This window comes from Perca fluviatilis, chromosome 22 (assembly GCF_010015445.1).
Source record: "Perca fluviatilis chromosome 22, GENO_Pfluv_1.0, whole genome shotgun sequence".
NCBI classification, from domain to species: Eukaryota; Metazoa; Chordata; class Actinopteri; order Perciformes; family Percidae; genus Perca; species Perca fluviatilis.
Window position 1 is genome coordinate 16186044 of NC_053133.1, and position 24689 is coordinate 16210732.

The 24689-nt window shown below is 41.1% G+C and overlaps 2 protein-coding genes across 3 annotated transcripts; both read left to right on the forward strand.

Moving 5' to 3' along the window:
- Nucleotides 1-274: 274 nt before the first annotated feature.
- On the forward strand, nt 275-9381 carry atp6v1ab (ATPase H+ transporting V1 subunit Ab). Its single transcript, XM_039789585.1, has 15 exons — nt 275-427; nt 2689-2791; nt 3028-3156; nt 3704-3918; nt 4023-4160; nt 4256-4407; nt 4493-4655; nt 4734-4842; nt 5065-5187; nt 6180-6294; nt 6374-6437; nt 6541-6744; nt 7305-7399; nt 7574-7745; nt 8633-9381. Exons 2-15 carry the CDS (start codon nt 2710-2712, stop codon nt 8723-8725), a joined length of 1854 nt encoding a protein of 617 aa, XP_039645519.1. The 5' UTR covers nt 275-427; nt 2689-2709; the 3' UTR covers nt 8726-9381.
- Nucleotides 9382-9798: 417 nt separating this feature from the next.
- gramd1c (GRAM domain containing 1c) lies at nt 9799-23508 on the forward strand. 2 transcript variants are annotated; one of them, XM_039789584.1, is made up of 18 exons: nt 9799-9964; nt 10562-10661; nt 11259-11382; nt 12547-12647; nt 13403-13498; nt 13591-13671; nt 17024-17142; nt 17234-17390; nt 17475-17634; nt 18258-18401; nt 18581-18699; nt 18826-18968; nt 19052-19155; nt 19856-20026; nt 21003-21069; nt 21289-21408; nt 21828-21927; nt 22211-23508. In XM_039789584.1, the coding sequence occupies exons 2-18, from the start codon at nt 10575-10577 to the stop codon at nt 22277-22279; spliced, it is 1962 nt and encodes a 653-aa protein (XP_039645518.1). In that variant the 5' UTR covers nt 9799-9964; nt 10562-10574; the 3' UTR covers nt 22280-23508. The 2 variants fall into 2 exon arrangements, with proteins under 2 accessions (XP_039645518.1, XP_039645516.1); XM_039789582.1 differs by having other exon boundaries at nt 9800-9964; nt 17472-17634.
- Nucleotides 23509-24689: the final 1181 nt, after the last annotated feature.

The following is a 24689-nucleotide window of genomic DNA, read 5'->3' on the forward strand; positions in this document are numbered from 1 at the left end:
TCCCACTATGGCCACGTCAAGACCCGCCCTTCAATAGCGTTCACACACTACTATTGGCCAGGCGTCCATGCTTACACGTACAGGTCCTATCCCCTGACCAATCCCCTAACCCTAACCTTAACCACTCGAGGTGAAATGCCTAACCCCAACCAATCGAGCTGCTTCGTAGGGCGGGTCTTGGCGTGGCCATCGTGGGATTCGTACTTTTGCAGGTGGGTCATTCTTATATACTGTCTATGGTTATGCCTTCCCCATACTAGGAATACAAATTTGGCGGATCCAAAATGGTGGCAGTTGCAGGGGCCCAGCAGTAAAACCGAGCAGCGAGTGAATGAAGTCAGCTGATCTCTGCCTGCTGTCACGCACCGCAGCAACCATCGTTTCTCTCTCGAGGAAAGACAGTAAACCACCACTTAACAACCATACGGTAACTATTATATTTTTCTTTAACTGTGTTCTCGATATTATACTGGCATTGGCTTTGCTGTGTGTTGATAATGTAATGTAGATAACCCGTTGCGCCAAAACGGTAGAGCCAGCAATTTTCAGCCAGGCCGAGCAGTCTTGCTATCGTTTTCATAACACCGAATAACAACCGAAGCTACCTGCCGTTGTTTTCAGTGCTAAATCAAAGTGGGATTGAGTGGAAATGACAGCCATACCTCAATGCAGGTATGATTTATCTGCCTGCATTGAGGCCAATTTCAAAGCATATACGTTATACCATGTAGCCTATTGGCCTCCAGGCCATTGTTATGCCATTTTATCTTGACTATTGTCATGTGGTTCTCCATTAAAACAATATAATTTAGCTGCGATCAGCTATCTGCATTTAAGGAGTTTGCAATTAACATCAGTGTGTCAGGATGTCTTGCGTGGTCATCTCACTTACATGTAACATTTCTGAGCTTATTGTGGCGCAGACACCAATACATGCATCTTCTCAGTGTTGTTAACCCGCTTTCCTTTAGAAAATACAGGTACAGTAAACTTGTCTCTGCCTGGGTTACAAGCTATGTTTCACAGTTGACCATTACCAACGTTCTTCTCTGTCCACTATCCATCACAAATTAGCCAACATAACATCTAATGGTCAGCAGTATAATAATAAAAGGTACGATTATCTTTAGCATGTCTATTTTCTATGGAGGACTGTAGTCAGGGGGAGAATTTATCCAGTGTGTCCACACAGTCATAATTTGTACTTCCCAGTTTTGCACCATTCTAGTTTTCCACTTCCTTAAAGAGACTCATACAGAGAGGCCAGCCAGTCATGTGCCAGGATCATATGATCAAGTGCGAGGTCTGTTGTAGCCAGGATTTCTTTTACAAGATAACGTGGCCTTAACTGCTTGTAAATAGGCTTGTAACAAATATTGTGATATGGTCATAACAGATTTTTAAAAGGTTTACATGTAAATCTAGTTTGATTTGTACAAGAACAGTGAAGCCTTTTTAGGTGTCATTCTTGTAATTCCTGCATTGACCCATTGGTGGAGCTGCTATTTTCCTGCACAGATGGGTTAAGCAGCCTAGCGTAAACAGGAAGATCTGTACATCAGTGGGAAGGACAAGAAAAGGGCATGGTTGTAGAGTACTGTATGTGTGATATGATTGTCAGATAGACAATGAGAAATACCAAATATAAGTAGTATGAGCATGTTGACTGGATCTGCTGTGTGCGTGTGGTGCCCACATTGTATTGCAGATTCTCTGTGATGTGTGCAGAGCATCTGCAGTCGGGGATGGGTTTATGTCACGACTGATGACAGCTTGTGTTTGTGTTACTCGTGCGTGTAGCCAAAGTGAGTCAGGAGAGTATCTAGCAGATATGTGATGTGAAAATGACATATTAGTAATATGAGACAGAAACATTGAATGCAAAGATGCATCCCTGGGAGACGTTTGTCAGCCTGTATAAAGGAGCATGATTACATACGTGTACTGCCTGTTTGTACGCACGTGAAGGAAAAACCGAGGAACATGCTGCTCTGTGGCATTCCCCTCTAATGTTAGCCTAACAATGTACTAGTGCACCTGAAGCGAGTGTAGCCAAGCAGGAGAAGGAGATGAGGGGGGCTCGCCCAGATCAGGCACCGTAATGCTGAGAAATAAAAAGTTGGTAGGTGCCACTACCAAAGTCCCAGAACGGTGCCACACAAATATTTATCTGCCTTTTTATGATGAAAAAAATGTGTTTGGTGTTCTGAATCTGTTGTGAAAAAGCCATTTTATGTTGAACATCATGCCGAAAATGATGTAGAATGAAGAACTTTACTTTTACATAAATGTAATAACAAACTGTTTTATGTTTTGATTTGGCATCAGGATTTAAAGTTGGAAAATGGGATGGACCCTGCTGCATACAGCGATTATCCTATATGGCCAAATCTATATTTCACTCTCTTCATATTAACCAGTTGGCTCAGTTCTTAAACCGATTGGTAGCACTGTGTGGTCTTAGTTGAAATTAACTGTAACAGCAGTAATCAAAGCACTCTTACTCACAGTTGCTTTATGACTGCTAATACAATTTCTCAATAATTAAAATGTAGACAGAGGTTATTTTGTAAGTGACCACTACAGAGGAGAGGATGGCGTCTCCTCCAGTCCTGAATTTTCCCCTTTCCTTCTCTGTTGCCTGATGTCTCCCTCACATTATCCCTGCCCTCTCTGCTCTCCTTCCAGTCAGACTAATAACCGGTGAAGATGGACATGTCCAAGCTGCCCAAGCTCAGGGATGAGGAGAGGGAGAGCGAGTTTGGATTCGTTCATGGAGTCTCTGGACCAGGTTGGCCACCACAAGCGCATCACTATCAAGCTCTTTCTCCACTTTTCTCTTATAAACCGAACATAATTACTACAGAAGCCTTTAAAACAGCTACAGGCTCATCTTTACAACAATATTTGAGCTGAGACAGCAAGAAAAAAAGGACAGACTTGTTCTGCTACTGCTTTTTTGCTTCACATGGTTTGATTGTTTAACTTCTATTCAGTCTGGTTGTTGACACTTGTTTGTTTGCATAGTGGTGACAGCTACGGCCATGGCAGGAGCAGCTATGTATGAGCTGGTTCGTGTCGGCCACAGTGAGCTGGTGGGAGAGATTATCAGGCTGGAGGGAGACATGGCCACCATCCAGGTCTACGAGGAGACATGTATCCTTTTGACCATTCCCTGCCTTTACTTGATGTCACAGCTTACATCTGGTCACATTGGATGGCTGCTATAAGTGTTCCAAAGGTCAACATTTTATTTTAAGCCGTCACGGGCCAAAAATGACACGAGAGGAAAATGTAAGTTTCATATACTGATATCTAACGGCTCTTTAAGGAATGAGACAGTACAAAATAGGAACATTTAATAGACAATATTTTGAATGCAATACAACAAAGGTTCTTTTTAAAAACCGAAGTATATAATGAAGCAAATATCTTTATTCTAAAGTGAGAAGGAAGAAGAAAGGGGGGGAAAAAAATAAAATAAAAAATGATGATAACCCTAAGATAAGGTCAGCAATTTTTCTGTCCCACAAACTGGGAACAGATAAACAAATAAATAGTAACCTGGTCTGATTTAAAGTAATTTTCAGACTGACTAAGGTTGCCGTCCCACACTTGAATGCATTGTAGTATATATGTGAAAGTTAACATTAGAAATAGTCCTACATTCCCGTCCAAACGTTTTTCCTGAGCTTGAATCCAGCCGGCGTGTCTGTTGGAGATCCTGTGCTGCGGACAGGAAAACCTCTCTCTGTGGAGTTGGGTCCAGGAATCATGGGGTCCATCTTTGATGGTATCCAGCGACCACTAAAGGACATCAATGACATCACACAAAGCATCTACATCCCCAGAGGTGTGAACATCGGAGCCCTCAACCGAGACCTCAAGTGGGAGTTTTCTCCCGGCAAGAGCCTGCGGGTGTGTGTCTGTGCAGACTTCAAACCTTCAGCTTGACATGTTTAAATGGTCAGTTGTATGTCAACTTCCCTTTTTTTTATTTTTATTTTTTTAATCACTGTTAGGTTGGCAGTCACATCACAGGAGGAGACATCTATGGCATGGTGTACGAGAACTCCCTTATCAAGCACAAAATCATGCTGCCTCCCAGAAACAGAGGCACTGTGACATACGTGGCTCCACCTGGAAACTACGACGTCTCCGTGAGTTCACCACACCTCCAGCCACAGCTGTCCAGACTGTTAGATGTTGCTTTGTGTTGATAGTGTGTGTGTGTGTGTGTGTGTGTCTGCGTCAGGACGTGGTGATGGAGCTGGAGTTTGAGGGGGTGAAGGAGAAGTTCACCATGGTGCAGGTGTGGCCTGTCCGACAAGTGCGACCCGTCACAGAGAAGCTGCAGGCCAATCACCCGCTGCTGACAGGACAGAGAGTGCTGGACGCCCTTTTCCCGTAAGTCTCACGTCCTCCTTTTTTGTTGTTGTAACCTTTTCACTCGAGACCCCCATCTGTACTCTCCTCTGTTCTCTCTGTGAAGATGTGTACAGGGAGGAACCACTGCCATCCCAGGAGCCTTCGGCTGTGGAAAGACTGTCATCTCTCAGTCCCTGTCCAAGTACTCCAACAGTGATGTCATTGTCTACGTAGGCTGCGGGGAGCGTGGTAACGAGATGTCAGAAGTACTGCGAGACTTCCCCGAGGTGGGTAGAGACAGCGGTGGCGTTGTATCCTAACTTGACTGGTGTTCAGAGTGACTGACAGTGTTGTCTGATCAACAGCTGACCATGGAGGTGGACGGGAAGACGGAGAGCATCATGAAGAGAACAGCTCTGGTGGCCAACACCTCCAACATGCCTGTAGCTGCCAGAGAAGCCTCCATTTACACAGGTATATACTCTTTGATCACTTATGTTAAAATAAAGAGTCACAATCGTGCTTGAATGTTGTCTCGCATTACGCATTATCTGGCGAGTCCACATAGCATTCCGGGATGGGAGAAAAACGTGCTCTGGTTAATTGGCAAAAATGTTGAACGTCGTGGATATAGACTAGCTTGCATGTTGATTACCACACACGATGAATGCCTACTTACTCAGTTTGTTTCGGCAGGAATCACGCTGTCTGAGTACTTCAGAGACATGGGATACAACGTGAGCATGATGGCCGACTCAACCTCCCGTTGGGCCGAGGCTCTCAGGGAGATTTCTGGCCGTTTGGCGGAGATGCCTGCTGGTAAGTTTGGCGTCTTCTGGAGATACTTCTCTGGGAACTTGTGATGGATATTTTTCGTAAATTTAGTGAGAAATTTATAGACTAAACCATAGATATATATAAAATGTATACTAAAAAGCACAATACTCTGTCTGAGGTTAAAATTACATCTTAATTTAATAGTCAGGGTCATTGATGCTTTTGCCTTCTTCTAAATCATAAAAATAAAGTAAGTGAATTGGTGCTCAAATGTGAAGACAATCTTTAAGCTAAATACACCACCTGGCATGTGTCGTTTACATTTTTTTTTTTTTTTTTTAAGATTATTTTTTGGGCATTTTTAGGCCTTTATTGACAGAACAGCTGAAAACAGGAAAGGGGAGAGAGCGGGGGGAATGACATGCGGCAAAGGGCCGCGTCGAGGATTAAACCTCTATATATGGGCGCCCGCTAGGGCTGGGCAATATATCGATATTATATTGATATCGTGATATGAGACTAGATATTGTCTTAGATTTTGGAAATTGTAATATCGTAAATGGCTTAAGTGTTGTCTTTTCCTGGTTTTAAAGGCTGCATTACAATAAATTGATGTACTTTTCTGTGTTACTAGACTGTTCTAGCTTTTCTGTTAGTTTTACCTTTACCCACTTAGTCATTATATCTACATTACTGAAGATTATTTACCTTAAATCTCATTGTGAAGATATTTTGTTAGAGCACCAATTGTCAACCCTATAATATCGCCACAATATCGACCTTGAGGTATTAGGACAAGAATATCGCGATATCTGATTTTCTCCATATCGCCCAGCCCTAGCGCCCGCTCTACCAACTGAGCTATACGGGCGCCCGAGTTGTTTTACATTTCTAATGCTTTAATTCCACTCTACAGTAGTTGGAGCTAGTGTCGTTCAACTCTTACCTTATCTTTTGTGTAGTCCTGTTTACCTAGTAGAAAGCATATAGCCTGTCACCTGTGTACAAAAAGTATTTTCTGTATCTGCCCACAGACAGTGGTTATCCTGCCTACCTGGGCGCCCGTCTTGCCTCCTTCTATGAGCGTGCTGGAAGGGTGAAGTGTCTGGGCAACCCCGAGAGGGAGGGCAGCGTCAGTATTGTAGGAGCGTGAGTACAGCTTTATTCCACTAGATGGAGACATTACTCTGCACATCTTGTTAAATTAAAAGGTTTGTTCCTTTTTCAGTGTATCGCCTCCTGGTGGTGACTTCTCTGACCCTGTCACTTCAGCCACCCTTGGTATTGTACAGGTAAATGATCAAATTCAGCTCCCAGTGCCACTCCGATTAAGCTTTGTTTGTTAAAGGTGCTCAGTTCTTTATTTTATTATGCTGTGGTTGTTTCCTCTCTCAGGTGTTCTGGGGTCTGGATAAGAAGCTGGCTCAGAGGAAGCACTTTCCTTCAGTGAACTGGCTGATCAGCTACAGCAAATACACTCGTGCTCTTGATGAGTATTACGACAAACACTTCCCCGAGTTTGTGCCCCTACGTACCAAGGCCAAGGAGATCCTGCAGGAGGAGGAGGACCTGGCTGAGATTGTGCAGCTCGTCGGAAAGGTAATTCAGCATAAAGTCGCCAGCAGTGGTTTGATCTTTGGATGAACTCTCCTTTCCCTGTATGTAGCTTCAAAGTAGAGTGTGGATCGGGCTGCATTTTTCTGTCAGGACAGGAATTAAGATATTTATGTCTGAGCCCGACCCGAGCCCGACACAGTTAAAATCTCATTTTTTTTGTCATACTGATGACATGTTTGTTTGTGTGGAAAGCCCGCTTTTATTAAGCAACTGTAGGAAGGCATTCGGAAATGTCAACAGATGAGCGCATCAGCGCACACAGGCCAACAAGTGCACATTAACACAGGCGCGCTCCTACATAATAAGCTGTTTTAAATTTAAAATGTTCAATGCCTTATCGTGCTGATGTGGATGAGCCTTACCCGAACATAATTTCTAAATATCTGTCTGAACCTGGCCCAGCCCGTTGGGTACCGCCGGGCTCGGTTCGGGTATCCATCCTCTACTTCAAAGTCAGACTTGCATTGAAAGACATGCATACATATTTATTCCATATCTGCTTGCTTCAATGCATTTTTTTATTTAAATTCTTTTTTTAACAGGCATCACTGGCAGAAACAGATAAAATCACCCTGGAGGTGGCCAAACTGATCAAAGACGACTTCCTGCAGCAGAACGGTTACACGCCTTATGACAGGTAATGTCATACCCAACGTATCATACCCCCACTCACTTTAATCAGTGAGTTCAAATAGATGTTGGACACCCTGGAGAGAAAGTGAGGTGAAACTCCACTGTTTCATGTTTTCTGTGCATGTAAATCTCACTGATAACTTATTGATCGTACTTTTTCTCGTGTCCATCTCCTCAGGTTCTGTCCCTTCTATAAGACAGTGGGCATCCTCTCCAACATGATCTCTTTCTACGACATGGCAAGGCACGCAGTGGAGACCACAGCTCAAAGCGACAACAAGATCACTTGGTCCATGATCAAGGAGCACATGGGAGAAATCCTTTACAGGATCAGCTCAATGAAATTCAAGGTGTGTGTGTGTGTGTGTGTGTGTGTGTGTGTGTGTGTGTGTGTGTGTGTGTGTGTGTGTGTGTGTGTGTGTGTGTGTGTGTGTGTGTGTGTGTGTGTGTGTGTGTGTGTGTGTGTGCAGACGAGCAAACAAAAACATATCTCATTTGTTAGACTTTTCACTTGTTGCTTTATTTCTTTTATTTCTATGGAATAGTTTCAAGCTCAAAGACTCACAATCAAAAGAACGGGAAAAATACTTTTTATATAAAGCATTCAAAATTCTAGGTAAAAAGGTGGAGAATCAAAGTCCTTTGATCAGCGGTTTTTGATTTTACTTTTGCGTTATCAACAATGCAGTATTCTTTGTTTGTAATGTGTGGCAGGAAGTCTGCCTTTACATCAGATGAAGAGTCTCTTTGCTGATTCAGGATTATGTTGAGCTTGTTGACATATTGTTTGCTGCAATACACTGAGGGCATTTAAGAGTTGAGACAATCACAATAAGAAAGTGGAAAGTTGAATTGCTCTAACTATACCTGATACAAGGACCCCCACCCATCGGGTTTTCTTTTGTCATGTTTCAGACCTGGAAAGGGGTAGCATGAAAACATTGTTACAACAATAATGCAAACAGCATAAACAGACAGAGTATAGACTATATCCAGTTGAGATGAATAAACAATACATTTTATCAACCAAAAGCTCTGACAATTTTGTCAGAAAGTCTATACATTGTTCCAGCAGAAAAAGGGGCTGCGTATTTAAAAGAGCTATTTTTGGAATGACCTCTGGAGGACACAGTGAGGATGACGGCCATAGCTTAAGCACCACATACAAAGCACAGCGTCTGCCTAGGCCTCCTGTTTTCTGTTCACGTTGTAAGACTGTATTTCTTTGTTGGCACAGGACCCGGTGAAGGAAGGCGAGGCTAAGATCAAGGCTGAATACGCTCAGCTGGTGGAGGACATGCAGAACGCCTTCCGTACATTGGAAGAATAGGCTCCCACCTCTCACGTTTGCAGTTTTCATCTGACCCCTCCACTGCAGAATCACATTCCACCTCCTTGTATCCCCAGAACCCGCGTGCTCCCCTGTGCTCCTTTTGTGAGTGATTGTGTGAGTGTGTGTTTGCGCAATTTCATGTGGAGGGAAAAGAGAAAGATGTACTGTATTCATTTATTTTTGTTGCCTCCATATCGGCGACTCTGGATCCTCTGCATGGTCGTTGAACATTGGTGTGTGTGTGTGTGTGTGTGTGTGTGTGTGTGTGTGTGTGTGTGTGTGTGTGTGTGTGGATTTAATGTGTGTACGAAAGAGGGATCTCTTCCACCCATTTCTTCCTTTCTCTGTTTACATGATTTCTTTGTGTATCCGTGTTGCTCTTCCTGAAGAGGATTGTTCGGTTGATGTATTGTAATTCATAGACCATCTGTACAGAAGAGTATTGAATATAAATTTAATAAGATCAGCGTATTTATTGCCAGCATTTTGATGTGAAGCCTTTGTCGTTCTTTTCTTTTTGTTTTTATGGTTGTGTTTCCCACCGTGCAGTGTCATGTACTTTGCTGTGTGAATGTGTAAAGAGTCGACGCTCTGCTGTCCAATACGTTCATCATGTTACTCCCAAAGAATTAAAACATGGGGAAAAAGAACAACATTGTGTTTGTTTGTCTGTTTGACGTCATAGTTTCTGATGATGCTGTAAGAGCTGCTGAACTGGTCTCTCTGCATGTCACTCATTCTCTCCTGCACCCTGTCCTTAGGATGCTTTGTTATTGAAGTTTTTTTTTTTTATAAAGGTCGGAGCTTAACTTGGTGATTGCAATTAATGGGATGAACTGTTGAGAAATTGTGTAAATGGTTAAAATGACAAACTTTTACTTCATACTGGAGTAGCTTGCTCACCTGAATACTTGGGATACAAAAGTACTTGGCTGTAAGTGGAATTAACTCCTAATTAAATGAAGGGAGAGGTCATTTTGGAGCCATTAACTAGTTCTGTGAAGACCAATGAGCGTCACCGATAAGATGACAACTCCCTAAAGGTATGTTGCTCTGGCCGGATGAGATGCACCTGCAACAAGACGCACGAGCACAACATTAAACTCATCAACAGAGCTTCAGAGCTCTGTGGGACAAACTGCCGAGTTCTTGCCTTTTTAAAAAAAGAACTTTTTTTTTTTTTTTTACTTGGTCGCACTACAACAGAACAGAAATCCTGGGTCCACTCCGTGCTAGGTAAGTGTCAGCTACAGTTCAGTTTCAGGTAACCAGCGTGTGGTGACATGTTAGTTTCAGCACGCCTGCCTGTGTCTTCATGGCGCTGTGCACAAGTATTTAGACACGTCTGTCGGCTTTGTAGATCTGATAGTAACATTGAATCCGTTTTGTTTGACAAGACTTGACTAGATAGTTATGATAGTTCCCATCGGCCGCCACAATCTAACGTCACACAGCCTAAGGAGTTTGGAAGTTTATAATGCGGTGGCATTGGGTCGCTGTGATTTCTTTTTCTAAATTATGACATAAATCCATTATTTTAACGATACTTTTCCATTTAACAAAAGAGTCCCAAGTGCATAAGGGGTTCTGCTCATTGACCTAACTACGCTTCCTTCAGCTTAAGCCTTCTAGTCAAACCAGTTCTGTTGCAGACCGTGATAATGTCTTCCCCTGTGCTGCTGCTGGATATCTTTTGTTTCATGACATTTACCAATGAGATTTAGATCATGTTCCCTCCAGTCACTCCTTATGACACCACTGGGGAGACTGGCATTTGCAGGGTTAAAGAAGTTGCACAGAAGCACATCTTTTTTATTTTTTTTATTTGAGCAGCGCAGCAGAGCAGATGGACCAGGTATCCAACCGGTCAGGAGTGGGCAGTGATGATGTAACAGATGAGTCAACATCTGTCAGGTGGAGCTCTGATGAAGAGGTAAAAAAAACAACACTGTCCAGGTTAACATAAAGCTACTGCTGCTTGTATATGACATTTAGACCTTGATATAGTTAACTTAATCATGCACTTGTAGTATCATTTTATAATAAATTGTGACATTGAACTCTTGTGGGTCAGATTATCTCTCTCTCTCTCTCACACACACACACACACACACACACACACACACACACACACACACACACACAATACACACACCCCGCATACATGCTTCAATGTGAAAAGATGTCAGAATGATGGGTGGTGGCCGTGCGATGACTTGAACTGACTAACCTCCAGTTTCAAGCCAAGTCCCTGCAGACTACACCATCATTTCACCATGCTTCACCTCGCACAAGTGGGATGCTGTTGCCTCTCTGATGCAAAGCCCAAAATGCTAATTCTAATAATAATGATGTTTATCATCTGCTCAAACTCACAGGAGATGTTACTCCTTTCTCAATCTCATTTTGTCTGTCTACCTCTTCTAACCTCTGGTCAGAATCAAACACCGCATATAATTTGTTCTCATTTCCTTTACACAAAGACAAATGTATGTCTCAGTATCTGTAATGTTCCCATCTTCTCCACCAGAGCTCCGAGCCTCAGGGACAGTGTCTCGCGGCACCTCAAGCTCCTCTGCCGACCTACAAACAGAGGTTGGATGAATTTAGGAAGTTGTTCAAAGAACTGCCAGAGTCAGAGAGACTCATAGTGGGTGAGTTACAAAGACTGCTTCTCATAATAATGATCGTGTTCATCCATGATCCAAATATTGTTGTACAGAAATTGTTTTATATTAGAGTTGATGATGATATTCTTTGCTGAGATTCAGTATCATTTTAACATTTTTTTTTATTTATTTATTAATGCCTTGTAAAGTGGAAATGCCTCTGAAAAAAATATTTAGACTAACAAATGACGAAACTGAAAGAAATCCTTACAGGGTGATTCAAATCCAAGACTCTGTTTTATAGCTACACTGTTACATTAAATTGTAAATGATCAAGATAGATCAAGAAAGATTAACGGAGTTAAATTCCTTGTTTGTTTGCGCAAACCTGGCCAATAAAGCTGATTCTGATCATGTTTAGTCACATGACCATGTACTGTAATTCAACATGACACTGATAGCATCATTGGAAACCACTAGAACCAACTAGAATTTAAGATGAATTCAAAAGTATTTTAGAGATTCCATTCAGCCCAAGATTATTTGTTCTGGGAGATGGGTCAATCCTAAGCGGGATGGATAAGCACATAAGAAGCTGGGTCCAGACTAGTTTAATGATAGCCAGACAGATTATTTTAAAAGGATGGAAGAATGAAGGGGTACCGTCAATCCAGTAGTGGGCTTGTGAGATGGCTAGGGTGGCGGTGTTTGAAAAAAAATGTAATTTAAACAGTTTGCAAGAATGGATATCTATACTAGAAAATGGGGAAAGTACCTGAGCTTTCTAGAGGGCTCCTAAGAAGCTTCGTGCTGGGGAGAGACGTGTATGATGGCGTTGTCATTTATACATAATGTTTATATGGTTAATTTTCTATTTTGTTGAATGGTCTTGAATATTGTGGCTACTGTGTCATCTTTTCTTGATTTTTGTCTGGGTGGGTGGTGATGACGAAGGGGGTTGGGGAGGTGTTCATGTTGCGAGTTGTATGTTTTGTGTGTTTGTTTAAAAAAAAAAAAATTGTTAATCACAAAAGATCAGTTTTATCTAGATAACTAAACTGAATTATACATGAACTGAAAGAAGGTAAATCACACAGTCGTTCCCACAACATTTTAATACAGTGACCTGTTTTATAAATATAGTGTCACAGAACACCTCAGGCACACTCATTTGTAAGGATGGTTTGTCTGCAATATATTTTTCCTCAGACTACCCGTGTGCCCTCCAGCGGGACATCCTCCTTCAGGGACGCCTCTACCTCACAGAGAACTGGCTCTGTTTCTACAGCAATGTGTTTCGAGGAACGAAGGTAATGAGAGAGTGGAGGAGGATGTACAGCCTGTGTGGATAAAGCAACAAAATATAGTGCAAGATTATAATTTCATATAGCTAATACTTTGCATTATTTACCTTTTTAATGTGCATCTCTAATAATGATGGTTCTATTTACTTTAGTAATTGATTAACTATTTCACACTGCTCACGCTTTGCTCGTTTGTAGTAGAAAAATACCTTAGTCTAAACAGTGTGCAGAATTTTAAAGGGAAAAATCCACCCTAAAGCATAGATTAAATGTAAACAGTTGTAAAAGAACTTGCATTTCAGAGCCCCTTTTTGTTGATTTGTTGTGTTTTTTGTTATAACTACAATGGTGATGATAGAAAATACAGAGAAATCTAAATGTAAATGTTTTCAGCAATACAAAATAAAAACCATAAATATCAGATTTTGGTGTCAGTTCCTAAAATACAAATGGCAAGATATTCAACTTTGCAATCATGGGCAACATATGAAAAACAGCCAAGCCACAACCCTAAAAATAACAAGGAAGACACAATAATTGCAACACTTACAGCAGCGCCAGTCGACCGTATGATAATGCAACAATGCTGCTATGAGCAGTAAGTTCACGCCTCTTGGGAGTTGCTAAAAGTCATAAGATGTCATCACAAAAATAACTCCTGAGGGGAGGCTTGCCATAGGTGGATCTTTTTTGATAAGCATGTGCGCATTAACTACTGTAACCTTTCACCTTTTTTTTATTTTTATTTTTATTTTTTATAGATTACACTGACTCTTAAAGACCTCATAACTATGACCAGAGAGAAAACGGCTCGTCTGATTCCCAATGCCATCCAGGTCTGCACGAGCACTGATAAGGTAAAATGTGTTAGAAGAGAGCAGAGTTTATTTTACATTCAATTAACACATAATCAATTACTGTATATCTCTCTTTATATCTTCACCTGCAGTTCTTCTTCACTTCCTTCTCGGCAAGAGAGAAAAGTTACCAAGGTGTTTTCCGCATGTGGCAAAACACACTGTTGGACAAGGTATGGCCCTCCTCCACTTATCTGCTGTTACCTTCTACAGTCTCCTAATACAGACGCTCATCAGTACAATGTTCAAACTCCGTGTGGAGGGAGTAACAGCTGCTCATGCAGATCCAACAATAGCCCCAGTTTCATACCTAGTCATTTGTATCACAAACACTGTCAACACACAGACACACTTGTACAATTACTTTCCAGCTGTGACTAAATGCCTCCCAGAGCACCAGACTTTGCCCCATTTTGCAGGACTTATCTGAGCGGTCCAGAGTACACATAGTGCCCTGTCTTTCTATGAAGTTATTAGTGCACTCTGCTATTGCATGCAGGCTAAAGATCTGCACACATCAGCACAGCAGAGTTTGCATTATATTACATTACATATCTTTAGCGGACGCTTTTATCCAAAGCGTCTTACAATAAATGCATTCAACCATGAAGATACCTCCGCAAGAGTCAAACAGACACACTCGTTTGTTAATTGTTCCACTACTGAGGTGCTGTGTTTTGAAATAATTTGCCCAGATGCATGTAAGGAGTTTAAAAGTAAACCCACTACAGCTCAGCCACCTTGTTGTGTGTTCACCCAACACTTTGCTCTGTAAAAGTGAGCATAATAAACTAGAAAAGTCTAATTTAAAAATTGCAGGCGCAAACACTGTATACAGGCAAACACTGTATACAGGTTGAAATGTATTTAAAAAATAAGTGCCTGTGAGATGTTGTACAGGAGTTGAAGTTAAAACAGTTTTGAAGCCTCTGTTAAAGTGCAATTGCTGAAAACGTCTCATGCAATTTAAAGCACCATGGGCAGTTGAATTGCATTCCAGTCTGGGAAGGGTGGACTCTGTCACTAAGAATGAAAACTACGACTTAGAGAGGTAATCACATGACACCATTGCGACAAAATATAGTATCAAAAACGGGGTTTGATTTCATGAAAATGTTGAAGATTACAACTTTAACAATGAGTTAAATGGGCAAGTTGATGTGTACAGTAAATGATGTGTATGGCAGCCTACCCGCGGGGGGTGAGAGTCTGCTGGGATCTGGAGCACAAACACCTGTAGGCCTGTTATAAAAACATCACTGTAAAGAGTTCATTGACCTCTGGCGCGTCAGACGGTTTGTTAACACAGTCGTGGCCGTGACAGCTGATTTACATTCTACGAGCTGACTCGAAGCTGAAACTATTAACGGAATCACCTCATAACAAAGGAGTTTGTCTGGCCGTATGAAACGTCAATGGACAAGGACTTTCGACTGCTACAACGAGCTTTTATTTACCTTTATCACGGTTTAAATCTGGGCGGCGCGTCTTTACGCCCCTGAACTCGCTCAAATCTACCAGGACTTCCTGAATGTGCGTCCAGGTTACGGATCACCGTCTAACAGCCAGTTCAAGCTCACAGCTGCGGAGAAATGTCCTCTGACACGTAAGTTTAAAAAAAAAAAAAAAAACGTGTGAATGGATCTTAAACTTTCTCTCGTTTTTAGATGCGCTAAACCATATGTGCTTCCATATGGCAAAACACGTTAATTTCCCGTCGGCATAAACAAGCCTACAATAATACAGACTATACGTTATCTCCGCCATATGGAAACGCACATCTTGTTTTTGTAATTTTCTAAGATTGACCTTCTGCTGGTTGTCAACACAAAAATATAAGATGACTATCCCAGCGGTCGATAGAGAATATAAGGTTTATAGGTTTGTCACCCATGGAGATAAGACTGTAAATAATACTGCATGGAGGCTAAATGTTTGAGGTTACCTGCAACTACTTCAAACTCTGAGTCAACATGAGTTTCTATGGTTTCTATGTGTCAAAGCAGAGTTGCTCCTGTAGAAGGAGCTTCTCTACAGGAGATAGTTTCCTAACAAGCCTTTGCTGTCGACCAGTGGCGGTTCTACATTGAATTACACCCTGGGTGAGACTACCTTCGAGCCCTTTCCAACATTCCTAAGCCCATTTATTTCTACTGAAAACGTAAATCTTTAACATGCGGATGTGTGTTGGCGGCCTGGGAAAATAATTAATTTTTTAAATTTTTCAAGACCATCTTAAAACAACTTTTAGTAAATGAATGCACCTTGACTTACGTATTTACATGCACTGTAGCTACCTGTAGTATGTACAGTATGACCTGTGTACTACTTAGATAATCACTTCCTAACAACATGCTGCTCATTGATGTGTGTTTGGAGGAAGATTTATCAGGCTATGGTTTGGGTTTTAAATGGGATTTATTGATTTAAAAAATACAGACTATCACTATAGTCTGGCTATCACCAGACCAAGCTCAATCTTTTGAGATTGAACATTAGTCTGGGGAGTCTGCTCTGTATTTTCTACTGCACAAGAGGCGTGATCAACGGGCGTAGTTCAAATGACTCTGTACGCAAATTGGATAGTCCTTCAACCGATCAGACAAACGATCCGGGTGACGTAGCAGCGACAGCGGCATCAACAGGTTGCTGCGCTTCGGTGGCACAAGAAGCTGCTTGGTCGCTTCTCTATCGCCGTCGTGTTAAACCCATGGATGTATTAAGAGAACTGTTAAACCCGGCAATAGCGCGCCAGGTGGATAAGTCAGTTTGTGATTGGTTACCGCAAAATTGTAACGGAGAAGATGGATAAACGTACAGGTTTCCAGCCTGAGCTGCAGTGCGAAATCAAATCACTGGCAGATCGGGCTGGGTTTACCCAGTCTAGACTATCACCAGCCTTAACCTTTAATCGATTTAGTAGTTTTTTAAAGACAGAAAATACAGATTACTTTTGTTGCTGCATTATGACCTCACAATCACTATATTTGACTACAGTATCCCTAAAAGCATGTTTTGGGTAAATTTAAATCAACATGGGGGTAATAATCAGGTGTCCACTTGTATATAAATTATTTGAAAATGTACCCTAGCACATACAGTAATGCTATGCGACGTCCCAAACTGGATACCCCTGAGAGTAACTTGGATATTCCAAATATAAGACTATAATGAACTGCGTGGAGCTAATTATCTACACACACACACACACACACACACACACACACACACACACACACACACACACACACACACACATATATATATGTTGGATTGCTTTCGTGAAGTTCTATCTAGCCTACTTTTAGTTCTCAAATTCTGTTTCAGTCCCCCCACCCCCCTTTCCCCTTCTTACACAGGTTTTGTGCACGGCACCTTCTCCACACAGTGAAATGATAGATAATAGAAAACTGCTTTGCGGCGCAGAGGATTTAAATTTTTAAATGTTTCTTCGCCTTTGCCAAAAAACGCTACGGTTGTCAATGTTGCCATGTCTTTGTGACCTCTTTTTATTCCCACTTTCAGCCTCTGACCAGCTCGGAGTTGTGGCAGATAATTAAACAGCATTATGGTCATGACCTGGGCCTGAGCCATGAAGACATGGAGAGCTTACAGTTACCAGCAGAACCAAGCATGCAGACCAGGTAAGCCCACTCCTACCTGCATGTCCCTCCTCGTATATGCAAACAAAATGTGCTGTAATTTGATCCCACCTGACTGTCTGTCTGTCCGCAGCCTGACAGCGAGGCCTGGTGGCGATGAGGGTCTATGGAGGCTTGAGCGCTCTCCTTCCCTTCGCCTCCCTGGGATGGAGCATGGGCCTTTAGAGACCTCCACTCCTCAAGGGGAGGACTTGCCTTCCCCTTTCGGCTCACACAACTCTCCTAACGCGGTATTAAAATGTTTTCCTTTATTGTGTGATCTGTGCATATCTGGATCTTTTCACACCTCATTTTTTTGTCTCGCCCTCCAGCAGGAAGACTCTCGCAGCACCCCGTCTCAGCAGCGCAGCCCTGCTCCCTCGCTGGACCGCCTTGCCCCAGAACGGGTTTCTAAGCACTCTTCGCTTTCTCTTGACCTGAACGCCAACAAGAACAACATGTCTGAGGAGAGCGGTTCAGAAGGCATCGAGGACAGTAAGTCAGGAGGCACTGGAGGATGCTTGAGCTTATGTTTTGTATTTTTGTGGTTTAACATTTTCCTTTATCTACAGTACAGGCCAAAAGTTTGGACACACCTTCTCATTCAAATGCGTTTCCTTTTATTTTCATAACTATTTACATTGTAGATTCTCACTGAAGGCATCAAAACTATGAATGAACACATGGAATTATGTACTTAAAGTGTGAAATAACTGAAAACATGTCTTATATTTTAGATTCTTTAAAGTAGCCACCCTTTGCTTTTTTATTAATAAGGGAAAAATTTCCACTAATTAACCCTGACAAAGCACACCTGTGAAGTGAAAACCATTTCAGGTGACTACCTCATGAAGCTCATTGAGAGAACACCAAGGGTTTGCAGCTCTATCAAAAAAAGTAAAAAGGGTGGCTACTCTGAGGAATCTAAAATATAAGACTTAAGTTATTTCACACTTTTTTGTTAAGTACATAATTCCATATGTGTTCATTCATAGTTTTGATGCCTTCAGTGAGAATCTACTATGTAAATAGTCATGAAAATAAAGAAACACATTGAATGAGAAGGTGTGTCCAAACTTTTGGCCTGTACTGTATGTCGAAACCTATTGCTTCATCAGTGGAGGAGCGAGTGGGTTTGTCCCAGGTGCATGGTCGACTTTATCTAAACAAGGTGTTCCACATCAGCGCCAGCAAGATGTTTGAGCTGCTCTTCACCGACTCCAGCTTCATCCGCAGGTTCATGAACATCAGGAAGACAACCAGTAAGTAATAAACCTTCATCTGTTGCCTCTTATCTGTTTGTAACAATGTTTATCTGTATGATCCCTGATAAAATAAATTAATAAAATGATGTACAGTCATTCCTGAACTTATTTATCCACCAGTTATATCTAATAAAAGCTTTCACGTGAAATATTCAAGTTGTCCTTTGTATTATCAGAGGCCAGCTTTACTGCTTGGCAAAAAGACGATGTGGGAAACATGAAGAGGAGTCTGAACTACACGATTTCCATCAGCAACCCTCTGGTTGGCAAGTTCTCCACTGCTACAGAGAACCAGGTGTGTGTGTGTGTGTTACTGTGTGTGTTACTGTGTGTGTGTGTGTTACTGTGTGTGTGTATATGCGTTAATGTGTGTGTGAATGGATGCATTACTGTGCATTTGTACTCTTAATTTGTGTCACAGATACTGTACAAAGAATCCAGAGATGGTCAGTATTACCTCTTGGACTCCGAGGTGTACACTCACGACGTTCCCTATCACGATTACTTCTACACTCAAAACCGTTACTACATTATAGGTAACTCGAAGCGGAAGTGTCGACTAAAGTAAGATATTACAATTATATCAGTTTGACATATAACACAAATATTAAGTGACTGCCATTAAAAATCTCTTTTTGTGCTGCCAGGGTCTATACCGATGTGAAATACAAGAAGCAGCCATGGGGCCTGGTCAAGTCCTTCATCACCAAAAACTCCTGGAGCGGCATAGAAGATTATTTCAGACAGCTGGGTAAGAAGAAAGCTGTGTTCTCACAGTTTGGAGGCAGAAAAGAGCACCTCCCTGTTATCTTTCCTTAGCTTGTGGTTTTTTTATTTATTTTTTTAACTAATGGGAACGGTTTCCTCCAACACACATCAGGCTCTACATCAGTGAATCATTTCACAGCTGCATTTGCAAGGAAGTAGAATGGGACTAAAACGAACAATCTGGCCTGCATCAGTTATCAGCCTTTTATGTTTAGTTTTAGTTTATTTTCTATTTTGCACAATTTAAAATGTCAAATATGACCAATAAAACAAACATAACATAGTGTACAGTACATGGAAAGGGCAGAAAACCCAATGGGCTTATTTGAAGCCTCCACCTCATTTTTCTTTTTTTTTGCAATTTCACAATATTACAAACATAAAATTAACATACAGAAAATATTGACTAGATAATAATAATGATGAAAAAGTAATGATAACAAAATATATGAAATAAGAACATCAATACCAGAATAAAGTGCACTGAGCTTGAGCAGGAAACCATAATGTAAATTTTCTTTTTCTTTAGTTTAGTTTTTTCCGCTGTAAAACTTAATGTAGTACTGGAATCAATTAGTGTCTAAATACACAGACACTTTCAGGACATGGTGTTTTTACTGTCTTAACCCCTCTCATTCTGCCCCATATATGACTCTTTGTGGCCCTGTGATGATTCTGTACAGAGGCAGAACTGCTGGAGGAGGAAGCAGAGATGAATCAAGCAGGTGGAGACTCTGGGAAGATGGGTGGGCTTCGGAGGAGGAGGCGGACTTATAGCCGGACTCTGCCAGAGCACATGAAGCCCAACAATCAGTACGGGCAGGACCTCGAACAGCACAGAGATGGCAACATGGGTACATGACGTTATACTGTATATAATGGCTTTAAAGGAAGGAATAGATTTGTGGTCTGTCGGTTAAATGTAAAGCTACAGCCAGGTTAGTATCGACTTTCTGGAGTTGCCAGGAAGTCATTGTGCCCAGCCAAGAAATAGTCCAGGACTAAAACTATAACGTGTTGTTTTTAATACTTAGTACAGAAAATAAAGACATAGTGTTAGCAAAATTTTGTGGTGCTGGTATGCAGATTTTGTTACCTTCGAACACAGCCAGACTAGCCATTTCCCCCCCATTTCCCTCCAGTCTTTATGCTAAGCTAAATGAAGTGACTCCTGGCAACATCTTCGTATTTAATGAACAGATTAGAGTGTATCGAACTTGTCATTTAACTTCTGTATGCAAATTTTGAACTAAAATTACAAACTATATATTTTTAAGGCTGCATGGTTGTGAACAATTTAACTTTTTTTTTCAAAATAACTTAAGTATTTAGAGCAAGCATGTACATTTTAAACCTTATTACACATTTCCTTAATCTGACTGAAGTAAACTACATGTGTGCGGCCTTCAGCCCTTTCAAAAACGACCAAAACATTTAAATGGAGACTGTAGTGTATCAAACATCCAATTGTTCTGCACTCTGAGAATTTCTTGCTGCTGCAGCAATTGAGACAGAAGCATGGATAAAGCCTTAAAAACTAATGCCTGTTGTGCAAACTGCATGCCAGACAACAGCCACTGCTATATAGATGAGTGGAATTATGTTACTGTCTCATTGGGTTGCACCCTTGACAAACCCACAAAACAGCAGCATTTATATCTCAGGCCGTTGCAAAATGTTGCACGTCATTGGGAGGAAATATCTAGCAAATGTTGCAAAACAGTGTAAAACTTCACATTGACTGCAACCCAGGTTTTTTTTTTTTTTTTTTAACCAGCCACAGGTTTTTTTTAAATCTATAATTTAATGATCTGTCCTGCTGTGTTTCAGGCCCCATAGAAATGAACGGCCCGCACAGATGGAACACCACGACAATAGTGGCTGGGATGAGTGTGATGTAAGTTAACAACCCAGAAACACTCCTGTAAAACAATGTGGTTTATATTGTGTATGAAGAATGCAAATTGTGTCTGTATTTTGTTTTGTCCAAACTGCCTTGATTGTAAAGATGACTGCTGTGTGTGGTCATTTCTGCTCCCTTTCAACTGTTTGTCTCTCTTGTGTCACTGTGTGCACCACTGGTCAAAATAAACGTAGTGCTTTTTGTCTCTTTCAGTTTGCTGATTCTGACGGTGATGAATCTGGGTCTGTTTTTCAAGTTGTGGGCCATGGAGGATATAGTCCATCGCATGTACCTGAGCACAAAGTATCGGTTGAAGGAGCAGAGTGAGGCCAGGTCGGATAACTTTCTGTTCCTTTGCAATATGCATTTTTCTTTGTATTTTCCCCCTTGATTCATCAGCTGTCATAGACAGTAACTTCATCAGTAGTTTCCACGATCATTCAGGAAGCAAAAGTGTTGGTGTGGGTGGAGAGGGGGAAGGGGTTAGTCTTCCTTTTTCTTTTTTAAGTGGCATATAAGCAGCCCACATAAAGAGAGCTGGTTGTTTTAATGACTCAGTCTGCCTTAGTAACTGTGGTTATGTAAGTGACATTGTGCATTGCATCTGTGCTCCTCAACTCTAGCCCTCTTCTTACATGTCCTTCACTTAGTTTCTGCCTCTGTTTTTGTCTTCTGCTGCCTTTTTTATGTAGCAAATGTGAATATGGTATTTTGCACATAAGAATAATAACTTTCTTTCTGTTGTTTGGCAGCTTGGCCTCTGAATATGGACCCAAACAGAGACCAGGGTTTAGAGAGGATGCACAGCTGTTAAAAACTGTACTGCAGGACTCCATCAACCTTTTAGAACAGGTAGGACGAGCTGGGAATGCGCTACATAAATTAAAAGTATTATTGTAGCTCCAATGTGGCCATTATTGTGAAGATTCTGCATTGCTTTGTGCAAAGTAGAGCAATTCATTATAGCCTTTTTACACGTTATCTTTTAGTCAGAAAGCAGAGACCTGCAGCTGTCATTTCTTTCTATTTTACAACCAGAAGCCCATAATATAAATTCATAGCTGTCTTGTAACTCAACTTTTAAAACCTAAAGCAGGTGTTCTAGCTGCTGAGTCAGTTCTTCTTCTCCTCACAGCTCCGCAGCTCTCTGGTGGTGCTACAGCAGAACTTTGCTTTGGCCAATCGCACAGCAGAACCACAGTGATGCTCGACACATGGCGACTACAGAGGGCCTGTCCCGGCCCTGTGGAGGAACAAAAAAACTGCAGTAGTGAACTGCCTCTGAGGAAATCCCTGGGATGCAGTGACGTTGCCATGAAGATGTCCCCAGACCCCAGACATGCCATGTGTTGCCAGGGGTTACACGTCCCAAAGCCTGTGCCGGAGCATCAAGTGCCAGGGTGTTTTAGTTATTTTTTAAAGCTGTGTACTGACTGCTGCGAGGACAAAGTTGCATCAGAGTCAGACACACATCGAGCAGCGGGTTTAGATTTCTGTAGGGTGCTATTGTCAGCTCACTTGGCTGGCTTCTTTTTCACTCTTTCCTTTAATTGGATTTCAGAGCCTCATGCCACACCAAGTGAGCTATTGGAAATACTTTTATTTTTGTTTTATTCCAGGGAAGTGAATCGATATGATTTAAAACTATATTCTCCATTTACATTTTTGCACATATTTTAATTTTTGCACAAGTGCCTTTTACATTGACTGTGATATATTTTGGGATTTTTATTTTTTTCAATAAAAATTGTAGAATCAGTGACTCAAATTTAAAGGTCTGTCCTCTCTTTTGGAGTCATGATAATGCATCTTTTTTTTCTACATGTAAACTGCAGGGGTGACTGCGCCATTAAATTTACAAATCGCAAATAGAAAAATAACCTACATTTTATAATACGGTATATGAGCCAAATCTGGTGTACAGAAGATACTGCTGATGTGCCTTGTTTTTTTTTGTTTTTTTTTCAAACCACATATTCAATACATATTTGATAAAAAAAAATTTTCACCTGTACATGTTTGACAGTTTAATGTACTTTATTTTTTTCTATTTTTCTACACTGAACCAAGTTTAAAAAAGAATGATTTGGTGTATTTTTAAATATGTGTAGGGTCATGAGACTATCTCAGGTTATCTCAGCACCATGCTCTTATCCTGTCAACACTAGATGCAAGTTTGTTCTATGATTTCCAAGTTGACATGAACACTATTTTTTTCTTTTTAATCAATTGTTAGTGATACACCACTAATACCTTGAACCTTGTTTGATGTTTACAGTGTTGCCATTACCCTTGTCTGTGTGCATAATTTTGCTAACTTTAAACCACTTCTGCAAGTGACCACTTGTTTAAACTTGGTTGCGGTTTTGTAAATTTTAAGCTGTATTGCAATTCACTGTTAAAATAAACAAAGGTTTCTTGCCCGAATCATTACCTATGCTGCCAACATTTCTAAGGTACAATATATTAGAGCCGCAAACAATTATTTTCGTCATTAGTCTGCCAATTAGTTTCTTGAATTGTCTATACAAAATGTCATATTTAATAAATGTCAAAATGCTTGTCTGTGAAATAGTGAAAATGTCCTTCACAGCAGCTGACAGTTTTTAATCTCTTGTTTTGTTCGAAAAGAGAGACTTGAGAATAATTAAACATGAAGTTACCAGGAACCCAGTAGCCTCCACTGCTGCCATATTCCAGAAATGCAACCTACCTGGAGTGTCCAGAAGTACAAGGTGTTCAGTGCTCAGAGACACGGCCCAGGTAAGAAAGACTGAAACATGACCACCACTTAACAAGACTCATAAGTTGAAATGTCAAAACAGATTTTTCAAAGGTTTTATGGACAGATGAAATGAGAGTGTCTCTTGACGGACCAGATGGGTGTGCCCGTGGCTGGATCGCTAATGGGCACAGAGCTCCACTTAGAGTCCGACGCCAACAAGGTGGAGGTGAACTGGTATGGGCTGCTATTATTAAGGATGAGCTAGTTGGACCTTTTCAGGTTGAAGATGGACTTAAAAATCAACTCCCAGAACTACTGCCAGTTTTTAGAAGATACTTTCTTCAAGCAGTGGTAAAGGAAAAAGTCTATATTCTTCAAGAAGTCCATGATTTTTTTGCAGGACAATGCTCCATCACATGCATCCAAGTACTCCACTGCATGGCCAGCCAGCAAAGGCCTTAAAGATGACAGAATAATGACATGGCCCCCTTCCTCACCTGACCCATTGAGAACTTGGGGGCCCTTCTTAAATGTGATATTTACAGTGAGGGAAGACAATACACCTCTTTGAAAAGCATTTGGGAGGCTGTGGTTGCTGCTACACAAAAAGTTGCTCATCAATAGATCAAGAAACTAACAGATTCCGGATGGAAGGCTCATGGCAGAAGTGTTTATTTGTACATTTTGAGTTTTTATTCTTACTCTAAGAAATTAAAATTAACAAGTGAGATGTGTTTTTCATTTAGTTGCATAATAATTCTGCACACATAGATGTTCTCCTGAGAAAGCCAAAACTCCTTTTTCCTTATTAAATTTGTGTTTGGTAGATTATTTCTCTGTGGTAACAATGCTTTTTGGCAAAAAATCTTATACCGTTGGAAAGCCTGTT